Source organism: Anopheles nili, chromosome 2, assembly GCF_943737925.1.
Source record: "Anopheles nili chromosome 2, idAnoNiliSN_F5_01, whole genome shotgun sequence".
Lineage (NCBI taxonomy): Eukaryota > Metazoa > Arthropoda > Insecta > Diptera > Culicidae > Anopheles > Anopheles nili.
In genome coordinates this window covers 72,557,376-72,580,519 of record NC_071291.1, presented here as the reverse complement: position 1 = coordinate 72,580,519, position 23,144 = coordinate 72,557,376, and the positions used below count along the sequence as shown (strand labels likewise).

Below are 23,144 nucleotides of genomic sequence, written 5' to 3'. Positions count from 1 at the left end.
CTATCCTTATCCAAAACCCCTTTCGCGGGCGCGTATCCTGCTCCATCAGCATTTATTGTTTGTAATTTGCTCTCGTCATGGGTGGCGGGAAAACCTCAAACGCACGGTGGAAAACTTTGTCATCAGCCAACGAGCAATTTTTGGCCCTTCGTTCCACCCGGAAGAAGGGAAAATCTACACCCGGCTAATAGTTGCTAAAAGTTTTACAATCAATTTAATTGGATTTATGGTGTCTCCGGGGCGAATGAACCGCAATGGCGCGGAGAGTTGAGCTGGAGGATCTCGAGTCCTGTCGTCCGATCGAGACTAGCGCTGTCGGTAAGTTTTTCATTACGGTGGTGCTTGGACGAGAGACGACAAAAAAAGGGGGCGATGCACGAAACGACACACAACTTACGGTGGCGTAATTGTCATCAAGCCGATTGTCCGAAAAGTTGGGCCGCTTTGTTTACGACCCAAGGGATGTTTGGAACGGGACAGGAATTAGTGGAAATTAGCATTTCCCGGTTGGTTGGCAGTGAACAGCGAGTAGGTGGAGGTATTTTCTCTCATTTTTTTTTCCATACCGCTTTGTGGATGTGTTGTTCAAACGGACACTTAGATGGGTTCCCGACGAACAGCTGGTGCCACCCGACGAGGTGCCAGAAGGTGAGTGGTTTTCAGCATTCAATTAGAATGTTATTCAGCTGCACCGTGAGAAGAAAAGCGTATGAGAGAGGGAAAGAGAGAGAAAGAATATTAAGTGAAGAAAAACTGCACGCAAATGTAAATGAGCTGGCGACAGCGACTTTTGCCGGCGACAGCTGCATTGAGGCGACGAAATTGAAAATCCCAAACTGCTCGATGAAGTGCAGTGGTGGAAATTTTTCAATTGTTTTCCCTTGCTGTTGCAGAGGGAAATGAAATGAAATCGCTCGCGGAAAGGTAGACAAAATCGCCACACAGCAAATAGGATTCATTTAAAATACGAATCCGCTTCCTCCACATCGAAACATGCTTTATTTTCTCGATTTGCGTTCGAAAAACATTTCCCGAAAAAACCGAGAGTGTCGGGAAAAAGGACAAACCCCGGGCGAGCCAACATAATTCAAACTGCCACAAAGTATCATCTTGCGCGGATGAAAACCGCACGGAAATGGAAACTGCTTTGCGTTTCAGGCCACCAATCGGCTGAACAACAGCGCTCGTTTATTATCATCCTTCGGTAAAGGTAGCAGCAATCGCCTGCGGGCCGTCAAAGTCCTTAAAATCAACATCCTTTTTTCCTGGGGGTGAAGGAAAGCAGAAGACCAAAAAAAAAAAGAAAGCACACCACCACAGGCGGCCGGAAAATTGATTATCTTTCGGGACAAACATCTGCTACTACTTCCGCCACCTTCTTTCGGGTTCAATGATCCCGCGCGCGATCAATTCCCGGAGTATCCTTGCCCCCGCAGGGGATGTTCTCAGTAAAGCATTTCAATTTCGGTGCGTGTTGGGAGGAAACGAGCGACAAAAAAAAAACATCGACAAGACGAAAGTAGCCACCCCGAGTTCGTTTGAACTTTTCACCACGCTAGCGGGGATTTTGAGCCGGTTCCGAACGGAACGAAAGGGCCATTTTTCGTCCACAAGAACGCGCCTCTTTTCTTGCAGCTTGTTTTGCTTTCCGGAAAACCGGAAAAGCTCCACACAAATAAACAGCGAAAGGTGGGAGGGAGACAGCAAATCCTAGTGCGATCCCCTGTGGAGATGATAAATGATGATAATGATAACAAATTGATAACGGTGCGTAAACAGGCCCGCAGGACCATCGTTCCGGTGCCAGCGTGCGTTCCGGATGTGAAAGGGACGCATTCCGATCGGCACGGCTCATCTCTGGCTCACCTCGGATTCCCCGAATCCTGGCGGTGATTTTCGTTATACCCGGGCCAAGCCCTCGGTCACAGCGAGGACTGTGGTTTTGAAGCTTTGATTCCAATCATGCCCTTTTTTGCCGAACATTGGCTGCGTTTCTGGCCAAGTCTTCAGTTCTGTGGTGTGGTGAACGTCCGGATGTGTCTGCAACTGGCCCGGCCTCCGGTGACCTGTACAAGCATGCCCGTGGTGGTTCCGAGTTCACCGGACAACGGGTAGCAATGATGATGCTGCTGCTGCTGATGATGATGATGATGATTATAATTGTGGTGTGTGTGCGGAATGAAAATTGAACCCCTGCACTGGCGTGTGCGAATCCAGGGCGGATTGCAAGCGCATCACAATGCACCCGAGTGTGGCATTCCCGGCGCTCTCGAGGTACCGTTTGCCTTCCGGGAACTTGGGAATGTACCCGCAAACGTGGCTGCGGTACGTTCGGCTGCCCCAGACCATGCTATGCAAAGTATGCTCGCCACCCCGGAATGCCAGCCAGCTAACAAGAGCCTAACGAGAGTAACGGAGCACACTGTGGAATGGTCAAAATCGGTCATAATGTCACCCCATGGCAACGATGTTGTGGCCTTCGGTGTACCTCGGGGCATCGGATTCGTTGGAATGATGGGAAAATGTCAGCCAGTAGATATCCGTTTCGGGGAAACTCATCCGAGCGGCCGGATGTGCCCGGGAAACACATAATTACAGCGCCTTAAATGCGTGCCGAATCGGTGTGTGCCAATTTAAGCACGGCATCTAACGACTTTGTGACCCCCGGAGGGTGAAAAAGCACCCCCAGTAAACCTGCCAATCACCGAATCATCCTGCGGTACGCCTCAACCATTGATCTTGGTCGACGCGTCACGCGCGTGGTGTAAAGTAATTTTCATTTTTGATTGAATATGACGGAAGTTAATTGTTTCGTCGGAAGACACCGCGTGGTTCCTTTCCTGCTCGTTCCGCCCCCCCCGAGGCATCAAAAGACGTGCGCCTGGGAATGTGCTGACTTCGCAGGACGAAGGAAATTGCACCAAATTCGAAGGAACTGCGGTGTTTGTGGCGTTGCTCGAAAGCGAACTCACCCTCGGGCGATCGCTGAACGGGCTTTTGGCTGCAGAAAGAACGTGCCCAGTGTGCCGAGTATGTGTGTGTGTGTGTGTGCGTCCGTTTGTGTGTAGTACGTTCCGGAAGTATGCCTCTCGACTCGGTGGTTGTCCGCCCGAGTTTTCGATGGAAGAAACCAGATCCGACGCCCGGAGGCGCCTGTTTGTTAGTTCGTTTGTGCGTTCGACTGCTCCAGCTTCGTTCACGCTTCACTGGAGTTCCCTGGAGCCATAACACACCGACGTGTGCTCTTTGTGATGTGTGTTTTTCTTACGTTCTCCTTCACTCCTTCCAATCACAGATTGCCTTCATCTGCAGCTGTACCGCGACTCGAAGGATCGCTACAAGAACGGCCAAACGAAGGCGTCGCTCTCACTGCAGCACTTTCTCGGCGTGGAATCGGGCTTCACGCTGGACAAGGAGTCCAACACGATAGCAATCATCTGCCAGGACGTGATCGTCGTCCTGGCGTTCGATACTCGCGAAAGACTGATACAATGGCAGGTAAGTTACCCGCGGACGGTGTTTCGGTTCAACCGTCTGTAGAAAGATATGTAACACTTGCACATTTGATGCTCCTTCGGCAGGTGAAAATATCCAACAACCTCGGGGATGATCTCCAGTACCTGGTTCTGGTTTCATCGGCACCACCGAAAGCGAAACTCTCCACCGGACCCGCCAGGATGCACATCCAGGATCATCGGTTCTGTCTCACGACGGGTGTCCCGCCGCGGTTGACAGGACTTTGGCAGATCGAGCATTTAAGGTAATTTGTGGTACCAGGTCTCCGTGTCCTCGTTTTGGTACAAGTTTTCAAAAAATCGAATTTCCTTCTTATCTACTCGACAGACGATATGGTGTGGTGGACAATCGGTTTTGCTTTGAGGGTGGTTCGAGCTGTGGGAAAGGCGAAGGACTGTACGTTTTCGTGACGGATCTGGGCGAGGAAATCACGCACACGTTCAAACTAGCATCGCAGGGTAAACTCGCCAGTAAGAAACGGGCCACAGCGCGGAAAATTGCAGGTAAGTACTAACTGTCAGCACCGGCCACATGACCTGCATGAAGGTGTACTATAACTAACCGTATCTTTGTGGTTCTTTTTTTTTCTTGGAACAGCCCTCGACAGTCCACGCAAAGGCTCGGAGTCTCGCTCGACGACCTACAACGACGAAATCTGCACCGTGCACATCGAAAACTCGAACTGCACCTGCCGGAACTCGTACTGGCCGTCGACGGAGTCACGCGATCTCGACAGCAATTACGGGTGTGGCGATACGGCATCCGTTTCCGAGTGCCACGACAGCATCAATGATTTGGATTCGTTTCCAAGGTGAGTGATTTCTTTGCTGATCAGGTTACAGCAGTTTTAGACGTCTTGGACAAGCGTTCTGGAGAGTCATGTCGCTGAGGAGAAAACGAATCCTTCTGACATGAAGCATACCATTTACATTTGAATGTTTAAACTGCATGAGGTGAAACGTCCGCTTTTAAATGCTCCTCAATAAATCATACACCTTAAAGTGGGCCAACAGAATGTCATCCTAACGCTAACCAAAACTGTCCAAACATTTTGCCCCAACAGGAGTGCGGTGGCGAACCTCGAGCGCTGCATGAGTTGCATCTCAAAGCTCGGAGCGCCCTCGATGTCACGCAGCTCAACCGTCACGGGCACACCCGGAGCAGTTGCACCCCTACCAGCCTGGCACATGCTGACCGAGCACAACAACCACATCAACCAGGCCCACAAGTTGCCAACGCCCCAGCTCGCACTCGACCGGATGTCGCTCTGCTCACACGGCAGCAGCAACAACTCCGAGTACTCCATCCCGCGGCAGGCGTGTGGATCCGGAACCGGTGACTCCAGCTGGTACGAGAAAGCGCCCTCCCAGCAACAGCAGCAGTTGCCAGCTTGCACCGTCCACCACCGATCGACGTCCCCGTGCAGCTGCCCAACCGTACCAGGTCGGCCTCCGAAACCGAGGGACATTTCGCTGCACATAACGGCACCGCTTCACACCGCCATCGGCATGGCCAGCGGCAGGACACCCCAGCAACACCAACACAGTGTCGGTCCGTACGAGAACTATGACGTGCCGAAGACGCCCGTTGCCATTGAGGGTACGCCGGCTGGATGCACGCCTGGTGAAAACTACGACACACCGAAGAAAATACAAGAGTACCTGTCGAAGGAGAGCAAGGACGTGGCCGATGGTGGCGCCAGTGGTGGTGGCTACGGGAACTACGACATGCCGATGTCACTAACGAAAGCGGTCTGCAGCTGTTTGGGTGGGGATGGTGGTGCACCGCCGGTGGTACCTCCGGCTAAGGAACGGGTGGACTGTACCTGCCATCGTGTGATGTCCTGGGCGGACAATTGGATCTCACTGCCACTGTGCAAGCGCGGACATGGCATCGAGAACACGACCGTACAGGTGAACAAGGTGAAGCTGAGCGGTGAGGGCAAGATGCCCGTCATGGACGCGAGTGGGGCCAGCGATAGTGGCGCCATCTATGCCACGGTCGATATAGCGCAGAAGATCCGCCGGAAGTTGGAACGGGTAGCGTGTGCGTGTGAGGAACCGCTTGTGACGCAACCGCAGGCTAGTGGCCCGAAACAGCTCCCAGCCAGCTGCTACGATAACTATGAGGATGTGGAAATTAAGCCGGTGGCCGCGGAGGTGACCGCGAACTATGCCAACTTGGAGTTTGAGCGGTCGCTCGAGAACTACGAGAACTCCAAAGAGGTGCTTCAACGCGCCGGACTTTGTCCTGGAGCGCCCTCTGGTGAGGATGAGGAAGAACCACGAGTTTGCCACAAGTGTGGCCATCCGAGTGCGAAGACTCCCGAGGACATGGACGGCAGTCGGGTGGAGGCCGGAACAGAGGCACCGCCGTCGTCCTCGGTAGACGATAAACAGGAGAACTACATGATGATGGAACCAGGCAACCGGAAATCCAAGTTCCCCGGGTACATCCCGATGTCTCCGGCAGCGCCCACCGCATCGGTGGCTTCGGGGACAGAAACGGCTGACGGGCAGATGTCGCCAACGGCTCCACCGCTTCCCTCAAAATCGGACATTTTGAAGCAGCGAATGAGCCGAATCATCGGTGAGAAATCGGCCAGCAATCCGAGCCTCTCGGGACCTGCGGTGGATCGAACCCGGAAGCGAATAGACGACGAATCCCGTGTCTCGGGAAGCGCAATGTTGCGCGCTACTCTGGCTAGTCCGTACACCCGTAAGCAGCTGTTGGACAGCAGTGACCTGCTACCAACGGGTGGTGCCGAGAAGAGACTATCTCCTCGAAAGCGATCCGCTTCGGCGGAATCCTCGCGCTTCCTTGACGCCGAGGGCGATGACGTCGAAAGTCCGCTCAGTGGAACGGCTTCCCCAAGCACTGAGACGCTCATGCGCAAGACACCAACACCTGGTTCGGACCTGCGACGATCTTCTTCACCCTGCGTACATCAAGAGATGGAGACGAGTGACAAAGCGGCACCGGTTGCAGAAGCCGAGGACGATCTCTCAGCATCGACAAATCCGGCTTCCACGAGCCAAGCCTCGCAATCGGTGTACATTCGGCGCTCGGAGAGTGTCCCTTGTAAGGCACAAAACCGGGACAGCTCGAGCTCGAACGACTCGGGTGTGTCAACAGGATCACTTCGGCAGCGTGGCACCGACTTTACAGATTTCGAGCTTCCGCTTACGACCGCAATGTCAGCGCGGCGCCACCAACGACATGTCCTGCCAGCACAGAACTGCGTGCACGCGTCCCTTCCACGCCGCTCGAAGTCGTTTGATCCGCTGCGGGAGCTGTCCTTCCAGTTCCAGAAAGTGCGTGTGCCCGAAAAAAGCACCTCAGCCGAAGCGGAAGTTCCGGTTTGTCCACCCAAAGTCAAGGACGCGATGGCTGGAGCTCCTGGAGCACCCTATATCGATTCCCGGAGTACCAGCAGCGGTACGTCCGACATGTCCGACTACATCGAGACGCTTTCGCTCTCTAGTCACAGTTCCTCCGACACGCCCGAAGGCATGAGGTAAGTTTGTGGTGTTAAACCCATGATTCGCGATGTGTACTATAGATGGCTGCAACTGGTCTTCCTCGACAGGCACATCCGGCAGGCGACGTCAACGCTGAGGCCACGCTCCGGCAAGGAGTACCAGAACATCGACCGCTCGATACTCTCACTGACGCAGGCAAGCACGGACGCAATCAAGGTGCCCGGTACGCCATCGCAACTGCGCGGATTGCTCTCCTGCTCGGCCAACTACGCCAACATCACGCCTGTGCCCGAGAACGCCGAGTCACCCAGCCCGGGCTACCAGAGTGGCACCTCGCCGCAGGACGCACAGGGTCAGCACTTTATGTTTAAGGTAAGTTGCAGCAAGTCGCTCTCATTACAAACCTCTATTAGATCAGATCATTTGCAAGCTGTTGAGACGAGGAATAATATTTGAATAATATTTGGGTACGTTCTTCTCCTTCTCTTCCACAGAACTCATCGTAAAACCAAAAACGTAACATCACCATAAAGGTACTGTACAGCTCATTCTAGTACCGTAAGGCAGGTAGCGTGAAGCGGTCCGCATTCGAACAGGAAGCGCCGCAGGACACGCGTGAGGACGACGGCAACACACAAAATACATTCAAATGAAAGCAATAACATTACTAATCATATACATTGTTTTCGTAAGTTGTAAGTCTAAATGGTAAACTGAAACTAGAAAATCAAAAGCAGCACACCTTAACTAACCCCTAAGCGAAGGAGAATGGCGCGGACACGTTGTATAGGTTTTTCCTTTATGATTTATCATTCGGTAGTACGTTTCGTCCAAGCAACCGGGGAAAAGCCCGAAGAACGACCGTTGCTAACGTCTGCTACGCACAACACACACATAAACCCGAGGACATGGCAGGAGAAAAATGAGTAAAAATTGATCGTTTACGCTTGGAGGAAAACCGGTCCAACCGAAGCGGAAAATCTCGGAAAAACACGAATTGCAACCGTCAGAACGCTGCTGTTTGGCTTCCGCGCTGAGCGTCCTGTTTGATTGTAATTATTTAACCTTCCGATCTCGGGCCGCATTACTCAAGCCCCCGTCTGCCATCTGCCCAGTCTGTGCACCTTGCGCGGTATATCATGATGGAGAGATGTTCTCGGTCCTTCCACATCACTGCTCGCCCCGGGATGACAAACAATGGGGCTTGTTTTTTTTTTCTTTCCACCTTGCAATCTCTTGCCGAATGGTGCGCCCGCCAGCGAACGAACGCCCCATTTCCGCACAAAATGGGAGACAATGAAGCAAAAGAATTGCTTCCTTCCCACGGCTGGTGCACCCGAAAAGAAGCAATAATAAGTTTCCGATGAGTGTTTTCCCGCTTTCCGCTGGCAGGTGGAGCGACAACACAGAAAAAAGATGCTGAAAACAACTAGACTTCTCGCATGGGAGGAAAGTTGCACTGGTGGAAATTTGGTGGTAAAAAAAAGTATGTTCATCATGGTGGCCCCCAGTTGGAAAGCCACCGAGACTGGTTTCCCCCCCCCACCGGCCTCCGGCTCCTCACACATCCTCGCTTCTCTCACCTTTACGACAGAAGAACAATCACACGGGTATGAGCCGGGGAAACTTTTGGATTGGATACAATATTTTTGAGATTAAAACAAACACAGCGCTTGTTCCAGCGGCTAGGGGGTGGCTATTTTCTTTCGAATTGTTTATCGATACCGTGAAGATGATATTTTCGACATATTGGACAGTGGCAGCACTCCGTGCAAATATTAACCACCATTCTCAGGTGGATTTCTCTTCCCGGAAAATCAATTACGATGACAAACAATCCACCAGTGGCAGTGGGACAGATTTTCCGCCAGTAAACGCAGGGATTTGTGTGCATTTTTCACAAGTGCTAGGTTGCCGTGGACCTCCGTAAGCGATTGATTTTGTAAATACAGCAACAAAGAGTGTCGAAAAAATACACACATTCGAAGAGAGGAAAGAATATGACAGCAACAAACAATGCCAAAAACAAGATCTACTCTGTCAGTGGAATTTCCTCCAACAAACCACCTGTTCGGGTATGTGTGCTTGTGTGTGAGTAGTAAAAAAACGCAGCCGTTTGTAGCTGCCCCAAAAGGATCCCCAATACCGAGACCTATAATAATTGGAAGATCATCCAGAAAGGATCATTACCTTTACCCATTCGAACGAGGCGTGCATGTGTACATAAGAGAGATCTTTTCCGCACGCTCTTATCATCGGCCCTCCAATGTCGTCTCTTTTCATTAGTCTATCCGCTCATAAACCGGGAAATCCTGTTGAGTGGATTCATAAGGCAAACAAACAAGCGATACTTTTCTCATCCCGCACATCGAACGACTGAATGCACTCATGAGCTCATTTCAACTTTCCTACTCGCGCGCTATCAAACCATTCATTATCCCAAAGTATCCGCTTTCGAAACACACCCGACACGATCAGGCGAAGCGAAATGAGTATGCCTTAAGAAGCTTCATTCTGGATCGCAAAACAAAGCCCACACCACCACCTGATGTCCTGATGATGATTTGTGTGTTTTGTTCGTTCTCAAGCGAAGAAATGCAACGCAGCAGAAAGCAGAAAGCATAAGTAAAGTTATACAGCATCCGCAACACACAAGCCACGAAAACGATAACCACAAAACTGATGTATCCTGTAACATATGACAAACACACTCACTATCATCCTATTCCAACTCCTCGACGAGCATTTTCGCATGCTAACGAACGAATGAACGAGCAAACCAAAAGAAAACTACCTTTCTCGTGGGGCATCCTCGCCGGTTTTAGGAGGTGCTGCGAGGGATTAGCGAAGGCTTCTTGTAACCAAAGTTAGCACAATTTTATCAAACAACAAAACTGACAAACTTCCGGGCCGCTCCGGCTGATTCCGTCGCTCGTTGGCGGCCAGATCGCGGCCTCTCGACGAGCTGGTTATCAGTGTTGCGGTGTATAAGATGTTAGTGTTTAAACAGACAACAGAAATAACTCACAAGCAAAACTACCCCGGAAAGGAGCCCACGTTTAGTGCGCATATAGCGAAGGTGTGCGATACAAAAGCAGAAAAAGTTGTGTAGAAAACGAATCGAAGTTGCATTTTTTAAACCCCTTTAATAGTGGGTGACAGAGGAAATGTATTTCCAGCTTAGTTAAAAATGCAATTTTTTAGCACACCATCACGACGACAATGCCCACGTCCTCTAGCGCGAGCGGGAGTTGTCCCATTCTTTTTTCTACGAATATATATATACACATGTATATTCTATACAGGGATACAATCGGTTTAGAGAAAATACAACACGTTTAAAATCGAAGCAAGCGCAGAACACTCCGAGCTCTGGATCTGCAGATGTAATCGCCAATGCACATAAACAAAACAAAGCAAAAACCAAAAGTCTCCACCCCGCGAAGGGTGAACGCGAAACACCAGAACCGTGGAATGGAACTCCGTATGCCAATCGGGGTTCGTGGGTGGTGTTGGTGTGATTTCCGAGACGAACCGTTCGGGCGCATATCGATTAAGCGGCGGGGCTTAACTGTTATCTGCGCGATGGTTGGGTGAGAAGACGAAGACCCTTAGTTTAGATGTACCATTTTTTCTACCAATTTTACACTCGAGAGAACCCCCGTCCGATGAAACAGCATCGGTGGCTGGGGCGGGAGAGATAGTCGAGATACAAGAAAAAAAAGCGGAAGCGGAAAAAAACATAGCATTGAAATGGACGGCAGCGAACGACTTTCCCGTTTGTGTTTAAGCTGAGTGAGCGCATTGATTGTTTCTAGAGATTTTTGAGTGGTTTTTCCATCCCCCCCCCCCCCCGGTAGGGGTTCAAATGTCCTTTTTTCTCTCACTTTTTCCTCCTTTTGGCACAAAGTTTCTTCCCATTTTCACATTCGTCGTGCATCGTAGTCTTTTTCGTGTAGTGTTTCGATCCATTGATTTAAGCATTTCGCGTTAATTTATCTCTATTTCAAAAGAAAAAGAAAAAAAACACACAATTGATGCAAAACGAAGAGTGCTTCTGAACGCGACCGGGCGAGGCGAGTCTGTAAATAGGTACCTATGTAAAACCAAACGGCATCCATATTATCACTATTTGAGTATTTATTGGATTATCGAAAACCAAAATGGAACGCGCTGGCGGGGTGGCGATCGTTCGGAATATGTGGGTTGGTTGGAGCAGCGAAAAACGACTCCACCCACTGGTATGGCCGCACGTACGGGTTCATAGAAAATCTCCATACACCAAAACCCAGTCACGGAGGGCGAGCTAAACGAGGAATACTGAGATAAAGATTACCAGAAGGTTAATGATAAGGGAAAACGGCCCATTTACCACCCGAAGCTAATCTTTGTTTTCCACCAAGCTAGAGTTGTGCGAAGAAAACACACGAAAACGTACGATAGGGGCGGAAGCAAAAGAAAAAAACACATCCAGGCCGGGGTTCGCGTTCCGAAAACATACCACTGTACGGGACTGTCACGGAACGCCGGGAGTGGAAGGCGAAAAGTCCAAAAATAAAGTTTAACGACACTTTCATGAAACATACAGCTTGTGTAAGCGTGCAACCAGCACGGTGTTAATGAGTGAGAGAAAAATGTCCGAAAATCCTCCGCCCCGGATGTCCGCTGTAAATATCGGCAGCTTAACGGTAAGCCTTTTCACATCAATCTGGCCTGGTGGACCGTTTTAATGAAAGTCAGTCGTCTAAGCGGCTGTGTGCCAAGCGTACAGTTAAGTGAAAGTTCCATTAACACAGCCCGTTAATTAATTTCACTTTACACAATTTACTTTAATCGAAATTAATGGCTGTACGCGTGAAATTGTTTCCTTTTAATGTATCATATTTCTTGATTGTCGTTTTTGTAGAGCTTTAAGTTATGTTTAACAACCGGGTAGAAATTGTGTTAATTTTTCTCTATTTTTAAAATTTATTTCATGTTTTAGATAACGCTTATTTTAAATGACCATCCACCCATACACGTTTTTCAGTACAAAAGGAGTCCGAGTTCATGCAGCAAATGAATCGAACTGTGAATGGTTCTTATGGAAACACAACCATCGAATGTTCTCGAAGCAAACTCACGGGAAGTTTGTTTTTCGCACTACTCTCCCAGCATGATAGTTAGTACACCTCTTGTCCCAGACGTGCCTCATACGAGATTCATGGAAAAACAAAAGTTTCCCTCCGGCGGCAGCGCTCACACGAAGAAGCAAACTTTCACAAACTTCCTGTACTGCCGCAGATCAACGGTCAAAATACGCCAACTTCTGCCCTGCTCGCATGCCAAACAGCTGCGTGAAATAACAGTTCCCACGTCGCACTCAAGCCCGAGCACAAACGTTCTCCCCCAGGCTAGCTTTCCACGCTCATCGTACGTGAAGTGAAGGCCATATTTACACCTCCACACTAACGCAGAACGTTATCAGACACCGCTACGGCGTGTCCCGTGCAGCGTCCTCGACAAATCCGACTCGAGTTTTGTTTTGTCCGTCCGGCGAACCCAGCGCAACAGCAACAGGAAAAAGAAAACGAAAACTTCCCATTCCCCCGAGGCGGGAAATGTTCCCGATCAAAAGAAAAACACACACGCACGCACGCAAGCACACGCCCAGCGGATGAAGCGGCGTGGGTTAAAGGAACGAGAGAAAAAAATATTATCATTCCTACCAAAACCGAATTCCATTGCCGGTGTTGGTCTTATCGTTCGACGAAACAAAGGCCCAACACAATGGCCGACGCCTCAGGCATCGTGGGTGGTGGGAAACACGTTTCCACTTGACCCGGCTCGGACTCGGGTGCTATTTATTTGCGCCTGCACATCGACGTCGATGGAACATCACGCAAAAGTCCACCCGCCCCGAGGGAGTTGGTCCGTAAGAAAACTCGAGCCGCCGGTTTCGGGCGTCCAATTCACCGTTGATTGCATGGCTGATTGGGATGGATTAGCCCCCGGGATCGGACAGCACCAGATGCTGCAGAGCACTGTAAAATGGCTTCCGATGAGCGCACACACCCACACACACACACGCACACATCCTCCGGTAAAGTGTGCATAAATTTCGGCCTATCGTCACCGTGTCTGAATTTGCACCATCCTGCCAAAGGCACTGTGAGTGTGAGGCGTGTGTGGAGCTGGGGTTTTCCATCCCGGTAAGCCTGAGTAATGGTGCGTCCATTATCGGGGTGGCACGTGCTCGAGATATTGCATCCGAAAGGAAGCATTCCTCAGGAGGTGTGCGTTAAATGTGAAAGGGAGATAGAGAGAGAGAGAGAGAGAGAAAAAAGTCAAACCATCCTGATTTGTCGATGATGCAATCGAGAGGCCTTTTTATCAGGAACTGTAAGTCGTTTTAAACCCCAGCCTACGTTCGATGGAGGCGCCTGGTTGCTCGTACAATTCACCGTTGGGTGAGATTTATTTTATTTTATCTTTCAATTTATTTATTTATTTTTTCAAGCTCGCTGCTCCAACAAGAGTTGCACTCTAATCGAGAGCTGCATTTAATTTCTGCCGCACAAACAAATCCGCCTAGCAAGCGGGAACACGCAAGCCTCAGCGCGTTCAATTTGCCGATGCACTTAATTCCCGGATCTCCGATGTTGACGGAACATTTCACACAAGCCGCACACCCGTGAGCTTTTCTGCAAATGGAGACGAAATAATCGCACCCACGCACGCGCCCCCACGAGTGCATCACCTTCAGGACCTTCGATTGATAGGGAGATTTGTTCGAAGAATTCGATCCCTCGACGACTTTCTAAAGGGCTTGTGTCGCACAGGATGGAGTCACATTTGGTGAAATCCCATTTTACCGTTCCACGGCACGGCGGGGTTTCGTAAGCTGGTGCGATTTTCCATCAGTGGAATGGCTTCGATTGACAATCGTGGCACCGGTAGAACGGTGCAGATGCGATTTTAATTCCCAACATACGAGCGTGCGCAGGAACGGGTACACACGAATGAAGGTAGAAATCTTCGCCGATAAAAGCACTCCGGCAACGGTACGTGCAGCTCCATTGTGCTGCCTGGTGGCGGTGAAAAACATTGACATTTCCCGGTTACTTTCCACCTGGCGGAATCACTCACGAGCGCATTCCGCTGGCACCGGGGAATTGACAAAGAAGACACCGAGAAGACACCACAGCACATCGAAGCGCATTATCTCAGCTCCTCGGGAAGAACGGCGCAAGGCGCATCAGGTGCTCCCGTTGTTGCAAACCTTCTCTCAGTACGGAATCGAATCGTGCCACGGGGGTGGAGAAAATGAATTTCAGCTCGAAATAAGATCAGCTATTTGTGCCTGCCGGAATTGATGGTGTGTAATGGGGGAAATTGAATTTCTCACCTTTGCACAGGAATCGAGTCGATCAGGCCACCTGAAACCGAACTTTTGCCTCAAAATGCAAACGCAAATCTAGTTTATTTCATTTGTAGGGAAAATTTCGTTCTCACGGAGGTCCGAAACAAATTGACACCAACGTGCGAGCTCTTTCATCAAGGAACCGAGCTTCCGTTACACGGCTAAATATGTGCGAAAATGTCCCGCACAGGAGGAACTCCTGTTCGACTCTCCCGATCGGTCAAATAACAATGCATCGCTCTATTCGCTTCCGATCCCAGGGTCTCGGGCGGCTTCTCGACAAAGTTTCCAATTTCTTCCCCAAGAGACGGAGAAGATTGGCGCAGGTTCCCGTTTATCTTCGGCCCCCCTTGTCACGTACATCCAAAGACCTCTCCGTCGTCGTCTAGGTCTTTGCAGATAAAGTGTCGATAATGGAACAGTAACGACGGTGCAGGTGAGAACCGGCTGGGTTCGGGTACCGGGATGAGGTCGGTAAATTAAGACGTCGTTCTAATCCGAGATCTCGTCTCTGGCACGATAGACCTCCCACCCACACCAACGGGGTGTTAATCTTCGAAATCTCGTTAGGAATTCAATTGTTTCATCCTGCCGATGCAGAAGGATGCAATTATCCTGTGTTGCATGCAGCCCGATGCAAGCGGATGGGGTGCGTGTTCCAGATTGGACCGGTGATCGAACCGGTTTCGCCTTACCGGTTCCGGGCATCCGGAGTCTTGGGGCAGGATTAATAACTTCAGCTTCATTATCGATTGAAAATGCACCTCGGCTCGTCCGGCTCAGGAAGCGAGCAATTTGGAGCCGTTGCCAAATGAAAGTGAAACGTGATAAGTGGATTTGGGCTTCTTTTTTTGGCTCTTTTCAGAGATGGCTTCTTCGATCAATTAGTTTCGATGGAACGTTTACGAAGATGAATTTGGATTTGAAAATCCGGCCAGCATTCTAGCCGTGTATCTCACTGACTGCTCAGTTTGTATGTAATCCTTCAGACTGCTCCTTTTGCTCGACTGCCTATTCGCAACCTGCATCCATCTTTAAACACCCATTCGAGACCAATAATTCCTGCACGTGGCTCGGGCGCTTCCCCACGAATTTCTCTCACATCACCAATCCTTTGATCCTTTTCAGACTCGAGAGTGCGATGAATGCGAGAACAAGTGCTCAAGCAGCTGCTCCGGTTACGGTTGGGTACCTTTTTTTTCATTCGCTATTCCTCCCCCAAATGCCTTTGAAAGAAAAACGCACCCCAGCGTGGTGTGACCGTGCCACGTAACGCTTTCGCGCCTCTCAAGCATCATCGTCGTGTGCCATTTTCACTTCTTCTTCTTCGTTTTCTCTCACTTCTCTCGTTACGATTAATAGACGAGCGGGTACACCACCAGGTTTTTTTTGTCTACAACCCTAACGGGACGGGATGTCTTTGAGATAATTATGCAGTCACCGGACTGGCCGTGACTCGTTGCCTTTCTGCGTGGTAAACGATCATCCTACCGGGGGTGCGTTTATTACGCTTTTCTCCGTCCCATCCAGAGGCACAAGGACCGCATGTCCTGATTATGTGCCGGGAGCTCGTGCTAATGGCGTTCGGCGTTCGCTTTCATCGTGTTCTCGCGTCTTGCCAGCTCGTTCCATCAAAAACCGAGTCGAGCGACCAAACCAGGCTGGCAGGATAATCAACCACCAGCTGGGAGAAGAGCAAACAGCACGAAACAGGAAACTCCTGGCACAGGAGCCAAGGTAAATCTGATGCACCGGTTAAATGGAACCAGTCCGGCCGTTCGGTTCGTGTCCACCAGGCGCCTCCATCGGGTGATGGGAGACTAAATAATTAAATAAAAGACGTTAAATAATTAACCTCATTAACGTCATTTTGCCGGTGTACTCTCTCTCTCTTGCTCTCTTCAAGGTAAGGGCATGTGCCTTATTATGGAGCGAGGAATGGACAAATTTGCCGCGTGAAAAGTGAGCACTAAATGGTGAAGCAAATGACGCTTTAAAGACGACGCCTTTCAGTGTTGCCGTGAATCGAAACACCACTTAGGCGTGGAATTGGCTGCATAATTCAAAGGAGGACTTCAATTGTACAATTGGACGCTTTTTTTTGCTGAAGTATTGTAAACTAGGTTGCGAATGATATGTTTTTTAAGAGTTATCTAGGTACAATGGTGAAAAGATCTTTGATAGCTGCAAAGATGTGAGAAATGAAACCGTGTTTGTAAGCCAACAGTTCTTTTGACTCGATTGTACTGTTGTCTAGGTGGACTAGTGATTAATAAAGGTTTTTACTTCATAAAATAATCTTCATTCCATTGCAATGTTCATTTGTTTTTTTTCTTCCCTATAAACCTTCATTTTCTTGCAACATTGTGGCAAAGAACCGAAAATGAACCACAAAACTCTCCCCATTGACGTGTAAACTATCCCAGAATTGATACAAATTGAAACCCCTCACAACACATACCAGCTACAACCCGGGACGGTGTAAAGTTTTCTAGTTACAACCACCGGGACAAATAACATATCACTTGCAGGTCGCATGCACCCTGCTGCTGCAGCTGGGAAAAGCAACGAACACGGTGGCTTCTTCGCTCCGAACGATTTGAGCCTTCCTTCAGCTCAATGCCGACAAAACGATGCATGCGAAATTGTGCACGAAATTCACTCTCCCGTCCTCCCAAATATGGCAAACTCCGGGCGCCCTTTTCACGAAAGGACGAAAGCTAAGAGGGAACCCGTTGGCACCCTGGAAGAGATTCCCAGCGCGAAGTATCTTCGTACGTCGGTACAGCTTTCGCTCGCTTGGAATACGAAGTGCAAAAAGCTCTCGAACAAACTGCTAACTACTGCGGGCGGGCATGGGCTTTTGCTTCAGGACACGTAGTCTGTCGACGGAGGTGGCAGATCTTGGGTAGGGCTTGGCCGGGTCGAAGGCACACAGAGAAACTACAGCACCCGGAGGGCGGTTCGTTAGAAAGTTATGAATTGTTCCAGTTGCCGTTGTTTTCGATTGCAACAACCTGCCGACGTTGGGTGTGGGTTTTTGCGAAAAGGGCCCCACTCAGATACACGCGTTCGAAGCTGTTGTGAGCACTTCGTACCGATTTACTACCGCCACTACTTTGCTTGATGAGGAACTGCCTGCCGGTGTGTGGCGTTTTTTTTTCATCTATTCTATTCTCAAGCCTGCACCGATTGAGGCTACCGACACACGAAAGTTCTCGTTAATTAAAGTGCTTCCCGGTGAAACTTCCCACCCGGTGAGCGCTTCTTCTCGGCTAGTTGCTTCCATACATTTTTTTTTTCATCATGATCTTCCCATCGCTCGTTTAAAGTAGGTCAACACCGCTCTAGAACCGCTCCATGGCCCTCGCACCCAACGTGTGTATTGATTGGCGTTCGCGCCCAGGCACCCAGCTGCCGCCCTCATCAAAGGCAGTCAATTTCTTGCCCAATTCAATTATGGAAATAAGGCCACCGGCACTCCATCCTGAGGTGTATGTGTGTGTGTGTGCGTCAATATTTTCCTGCCGGGCTCGCTCGTCAAGCAGGAGGTCAAAAATGAAACCTTCTATCGGCCTCCGTTCGTGGCAAAGTTCGAACCCGGTGTGCAATATGCGAAGGTGAATTCAATTTGTCGTAAAATGTATGCAAATTTAATGCGACTCTCCACCGGCACGGCACCGACCGATGACAACGGCAGCAATGATGATGATGATGATGATGACGATGATGATGTTGGCGAGGCGATGTCCTGTGATTGTGGGGAGCCCAAAATGGTGAGCGATTCCGCCAGGGGGCACTAAGTCATCTGTTCGGGAGCCACTAATATTGATTGAACGAGCGGTTTGGATGCTTTTCTTCCGTATGCAAAATAATCACAATGTGACGGAGCAGAGAGAACGACAAAAATTGTGTCAACTAACGCGAAATGCTGTGATGGAGCCTCCGCAAAGCAACAGCTGCGTTTCCTTGGCAACCCAAAGCACGGCTATAGGTGTCATCGGGATCCGCCTGTCAGTAATTGGGAAGCATTTTTCCCAACCCACATGGCTTGCTTTAATATGTTAAAGTTTGTATGCCACCCACACATCCTTGAAATGCCCGACTCACAACGCCCGACAAACGAGACCACGATTTGTAAGGATACAATTTAAATACCAATGGGCGTTGCAGGGGAGGGTTTTTCTTTCCCTTCGCGTACCGTTTCGGCTAATCTGGGAAAGTTGACAGATTGTTTGTCTTGCGCTGGCAACAGTCGCTCCACGGTGTGGTTGCTTAATTTTCACCCCACCGAACGGGGGGACCGGAAACTCGACAGCCATCCCTCGGGTTCATTTTTTGGCGAATAATTTTCCCATTCTTCCACGGGCTTCCGGAACCAGCAGCGTTCCAGTGTCATGTGAAGTACGGGCTTGTGAAGATTCTTCTGCAAGACAGACCACCCCAAGCACGTGGGGATGAATGGGACGTGAATTTTCCACAGTCAGGAGTTCCCTTCTGTGGCCGTGTGTGGTAGAAGCAACATTATGATGGCGTTGATTAAGTGGGGAGGAAATGTCAACTTTTTGCTCATTCCTGCACGGCTGCCGGAAGTAACGAACTGCATACCGTCGGGTGGCTGTGTGCAGCAGTTTCGTATGCGTATGTGTATGTGTTTCGTTTTGCCCAGCGTCAGTTCAAATTTAGCTCAAACAACATTACGTAACTTCGTATTTAATTATTTGAATTTACTCTTTGTAAATTCACCTCAAAAACCACGAACCAAGCGCTTGGCTACTCACATTCCAGTGCACAATTTTCCATACCATTCACATCAAAATGGCAACTTAATTATGTTGCATTGTCGCAAACTTTAAAGGCTTTTCCCACTGCGAGTGTATTTAAAAGGCGCACTTTCTTTCAAATGTTTTCTTTCGCCGTGGCAGCGTCAAGGATAAGCTCGTAATGGAAAACTGATTAAAAAGGCGCACACTCACAGCAAGTGGGCCGCGAGGTGGGGGAGTGAGAAACACTCTCCACCCCCTTCCTTTCACCCGATCCACCAGATTCCGGTGACGTGGATTTCCACGTAAAACTCATCCGGCAAATGAATGAATAACGAGCCCAAAAGACGTAAACCAAGCCCAAATGTTTCCCAACCGTCACCGTGGTGGAAATCTTGTGAAAAACTCAACAGGAATGCAGCACGGGGAGTAAAAAAACACTTTCATACACACATAGCCAACTACAGGCAACACAAGCGGTTTAAAGAAGCGAAGAAGGAGAAGAACGTGAAGAAGAAAAAAAACGAGAAACACGACAAAACTGGCACCGGGTATGAATTGTAAAAGTTATGAATATGCATGCCGTTTTGTCATTCCCATTGCCGATTTTCCAACTACCCTTCCTGCTCACAGCTTTGGCAAGCCTCCTTCCCCTCGCTCATTCCACTTTCAACCACCATTCCACACGTCTGTGGGGTGGCAAAGAGAGCTCCGGCGCGACCACACTTTTGCCCGGTTGCATTTAATGAAGTTATGCAAATTTGTCTAGAATTTATCTCACCCGTTGCCACCTTGCACCCGCGATCCGGCTCACGACATGCAGCATCCATTTCCGGTTCCCAGCACGCTGAGGCAAGCGGGCTTTTTGCGTTGCCAGCGGGCATGATGCTGTAATCTCCGTACGAAACAAAAGGCTGCCAGCCAGCCGGAGGAATTGTTTCGCTTGTAAGAAACGGCAATCGGATGTGGCAAAGGATTAAGATCTCCGGTCGGTTGGAAGGCATGAAAAAGATAGAAAGAGAAGGAGAAGGACACCGACATGCTTGGGAAAGAAAATGCAATGAATCACTCTACCTCCCAACGAACAGCAAAAAAACAGATATGAAAAGAAATCCTCATCCCGAACGCGGCTCAAGCACGGATGAGATTAAATGTTCTCTCAAAAGGTTTGCCAAGTCTCTGCCATATTCTTTGGCATCTAGACTCCACCTGGTTGGGTGCTAAATAACACTTTGAATTTGATTCGATTTAGAAATATAGTTTCATAAAAAAAAACGAGGCTCTTCTTAAGCGCCTGTCAAACCAACGTTCGTACAAATTATATGGTCACCTCGCCATCGTTTCCATGGTAACGTACCAATGCCCTTTTGCACACCATCAACAGACACACCTCGGTCCAGAGTGCTTGCAATAATCTTTCCGTTCCGTAACCGATTGAATTAAATCCATTATTTTTGAATTATGCCACCCGATGGAAAGAGAGCAAACTTTTCACTCCACCAATCGTTTACCCAATCGCTTTTTATGTTTTCTCTTCTTTTCGCACACTAAACCCTTCTAACTCGCGACCTGGAAGCATGGAACACAATCCTGCCAACCGATTACGGGCGATTACTTATCGGCAACCCACCGGATCCGGAAGTTTCCGGTGGGGTTAATGTGTTTTCCATGAAGTTTACTGCTCATCCATGCGTTTTGAGTGGGGGCGTAAAGTCGATTGGAAACTATCGATTCCATGCACGGAAGCAAAAGGATGCTGTGAACTGCACCCCCGTGTGATCCCGTATGGTGAAAGTTCACTCAACTCAACTTTCCTCGCCAATCACGCCACGATGGAAATCCAGCGAAATGCCATCGCAAACATTTGCTTGAAAGCTTCACACGGTGGGCTTGGTTAGAAACGCCCCAGCAATGCCGACTGACATGGCGTTCTCTGTGGTTACGCCAGAGAATCTGGAACCGGAAGCGTGACGGACCGTGAAGGAACAAAAACTAACGCATTAAAGAACACCCAAAGAACATCTCCGAGAAGCCGAAACAACGACCATCGCGAATCCCGCTTATTAATGGACACGGTTTGATTAATGAACCGGCTCCATCACGGGTGCTTTTCCATCGCGGTTGCTTTTTTTCACCGCCCAAGCACGCCGGAAACAAATTTGTGCGCGACTGAGCAGCTTAAACTGTCACTAGCCCAAGCACGACGGCTGTCCAATTGCGGCCGGATTCGGAACCGCCCCTTCCAGAGTAGGTGGCACCATTTGGCCGCCTCGTAAACGTGACATTTTTCTTCAGGCTTTCCCCCACTCACACATACAAGCGCATGTGCCACGGCGAAAGTGGCTCGATTGGCGTGTTTCGTTGCCTTGTTCGGTGTTGCTCTGATTGAATCATCCTCACGAAACAGCTCCTGTAGGTGGACGAGTTCTGGCCACGCTAAATAATTGTCCCTTTCCGTGCTAGAACAACGGTGCGCCATCGAAGCCGACAGATGGTAGGATCCGTCCTCCTGGGACGGATGTGACAAGTACCGAAGTTTTCTCCATTTCACCTTGACATTCGTTCTCTCGGGTGTGGCAGCCGGGACTGCAGATCGAGACTGCTCGTAGAAATCCTGACAGCAAATTAATGACCCATTGCACCAGAAGGACGACGGCTCCGAAGGATGGCCTGGTCGAAGGTGCACTTTCAAGGTCCAGCTCGTATCGCTGGTTTGTCATCCTTTCTCAATCTCCCAGGAATCCTTACCGACTGGGCAGGAAAAGCGTAAAATAACGCTACCAAACTCTTAAATCAACTTTCTCGCCCGGCGTTGGCTGCCTCACCGGGCACTCGGTGAGCGAAACGTCCGCAAACACCGACGTTATGCCTTTGCAAAGTTTGTTCAAGCAAGCCTTCGGCGCAGGACGAAAACCCCACACCAAGCGGCCAAAAGGCAGGACGTTTCTCCAGACGCGAGCCGACGATTGTGTTTGCAAACGGCCAGCGATGCATGAATTTTCTCTGCACCGTGCCGTGGTGGTGCATAAACAAATTACGCTTTAATGCAGCGAAATTCGTACCACGGGAGGCGGTTGGTGCCGTTGTTCCGCAACGCTTTTCACTCGAAGGCAACAAAACCACCCCCCACCCTCTTTAGCGTGGGGGAGTGGAAAAGGATAAAGTTTCGTCGTTTTCGTTCACATAATTAATTTATGTGAAAACACAATTATTGCGCTTTGATGTTTCATACAGGTTTGCGTTTTTGCAGCCTGCCTGCTTCGTTCTGAGACCGTTTCTGTGTCTCGGAACCGCTCGTTCTTTGCGTTAGAACTCGACGGGCAACCTTCGGGCGTGACTCAGACGCAGGTATGGCCATTCGAAATTAATGAGCTTGCTTGAACAGGAACCGGAACCGGCTTTGTTGTCAACTGAGATACAAAAACAGAACACCATCACACCGATCTGTGTCACACGTTTCTCGAAATGCAAACACCGGTTCCAGCTGCAGAAATGGCGTCAGAGTAGCACTGACGCGCGCGCTCACCCTTCAACACAAAGACTGATAACTCTGTAGACGCAAGTGCGAGTGGGATGCCTCAAACGAACCACATTGTACTTTGGGCATAGCCCTTCTGCGCAGCCGAGTCACGCTATGTCCGGTGTGATGATAGTTTTACGCTCACTTCCAACCAGCACATCACAGTGTACTTCTGCTAGCAGGAACTCGTCTGTAGCATTAACCTTGTGACTCAATCGTAGCATTGATGGCTTATCAAGCAAGCACCCGCCAGTAACCTCGAAGATCTGCTCCCGAACATCCACGCGGTACGCTGTATGCCGCACGCGTAGTAGGCCCTGATCGCATCCGCCTCATTGCGCATACCGCGGCAAGATTATGCGCATATAAAACAACGCGCTTGTGTGTAGCAGCAGTTACGAAAGAACGTCCGCTCGGTGCGGTCGATTTTCGAGAAGATCGTTCAACACCGGGCCAGAATC

The 23,144-nt window shown here is 49.7% G+C and overlaps 1 protein-coding gene across 1 annotated transcript; it reads left to right on the top strand.

The window, feature by feature from the left end:
• Positions 1-254: 254 nt before the first annotated feature.
• LOC128730132 (uncharacterized) lies at positions 255-7,504 on the top strand. Its single transcript, XM_053823164.1, has 8 exons — positions 255-318; positions 3,296-3,498; positions 3,582-3,760; positions 3,844-4,019; positions 4,114-4,327; positions 4,580-7,033; positions 7,106-7,370; positions 7,493-7,504. Exons 1-8 carry the CDS (start codon positions 255-257, stop codon positions 7,502-7,504), a joined length of 3,567 nt encoding a protein of 1,188 aa, XP_053679139.1.
• The last annotated feature ends 15,640 nt before the right edge of the window (positions 7,505-23,144 follow it).

Bases quoted from the DNA above. Each gene is read 5' to 3' on its own strand.
- LOC128730132 (XM_053823164.1), top strand. From the start codon at position 255: ATGGCGCGGAGAGTTGAGCTGGAGGATCTCGAGTCCTGTCGTCCGATC. The intron at 3,499-3,581 runs GTAAGTTACCCG...CTCCTTCGGCAG, and splicing joins AAAGACTGATACAATGGCAG to GTGAAAATATCCAACAACCT. The intron at 4,328-4,579 runs GTGAGTGATTTC...TTGCCCCAACAG, and splicing joins GATTTGGATTCGTTTCCAAG to GAGTGCGGTGGCGAACCTCG.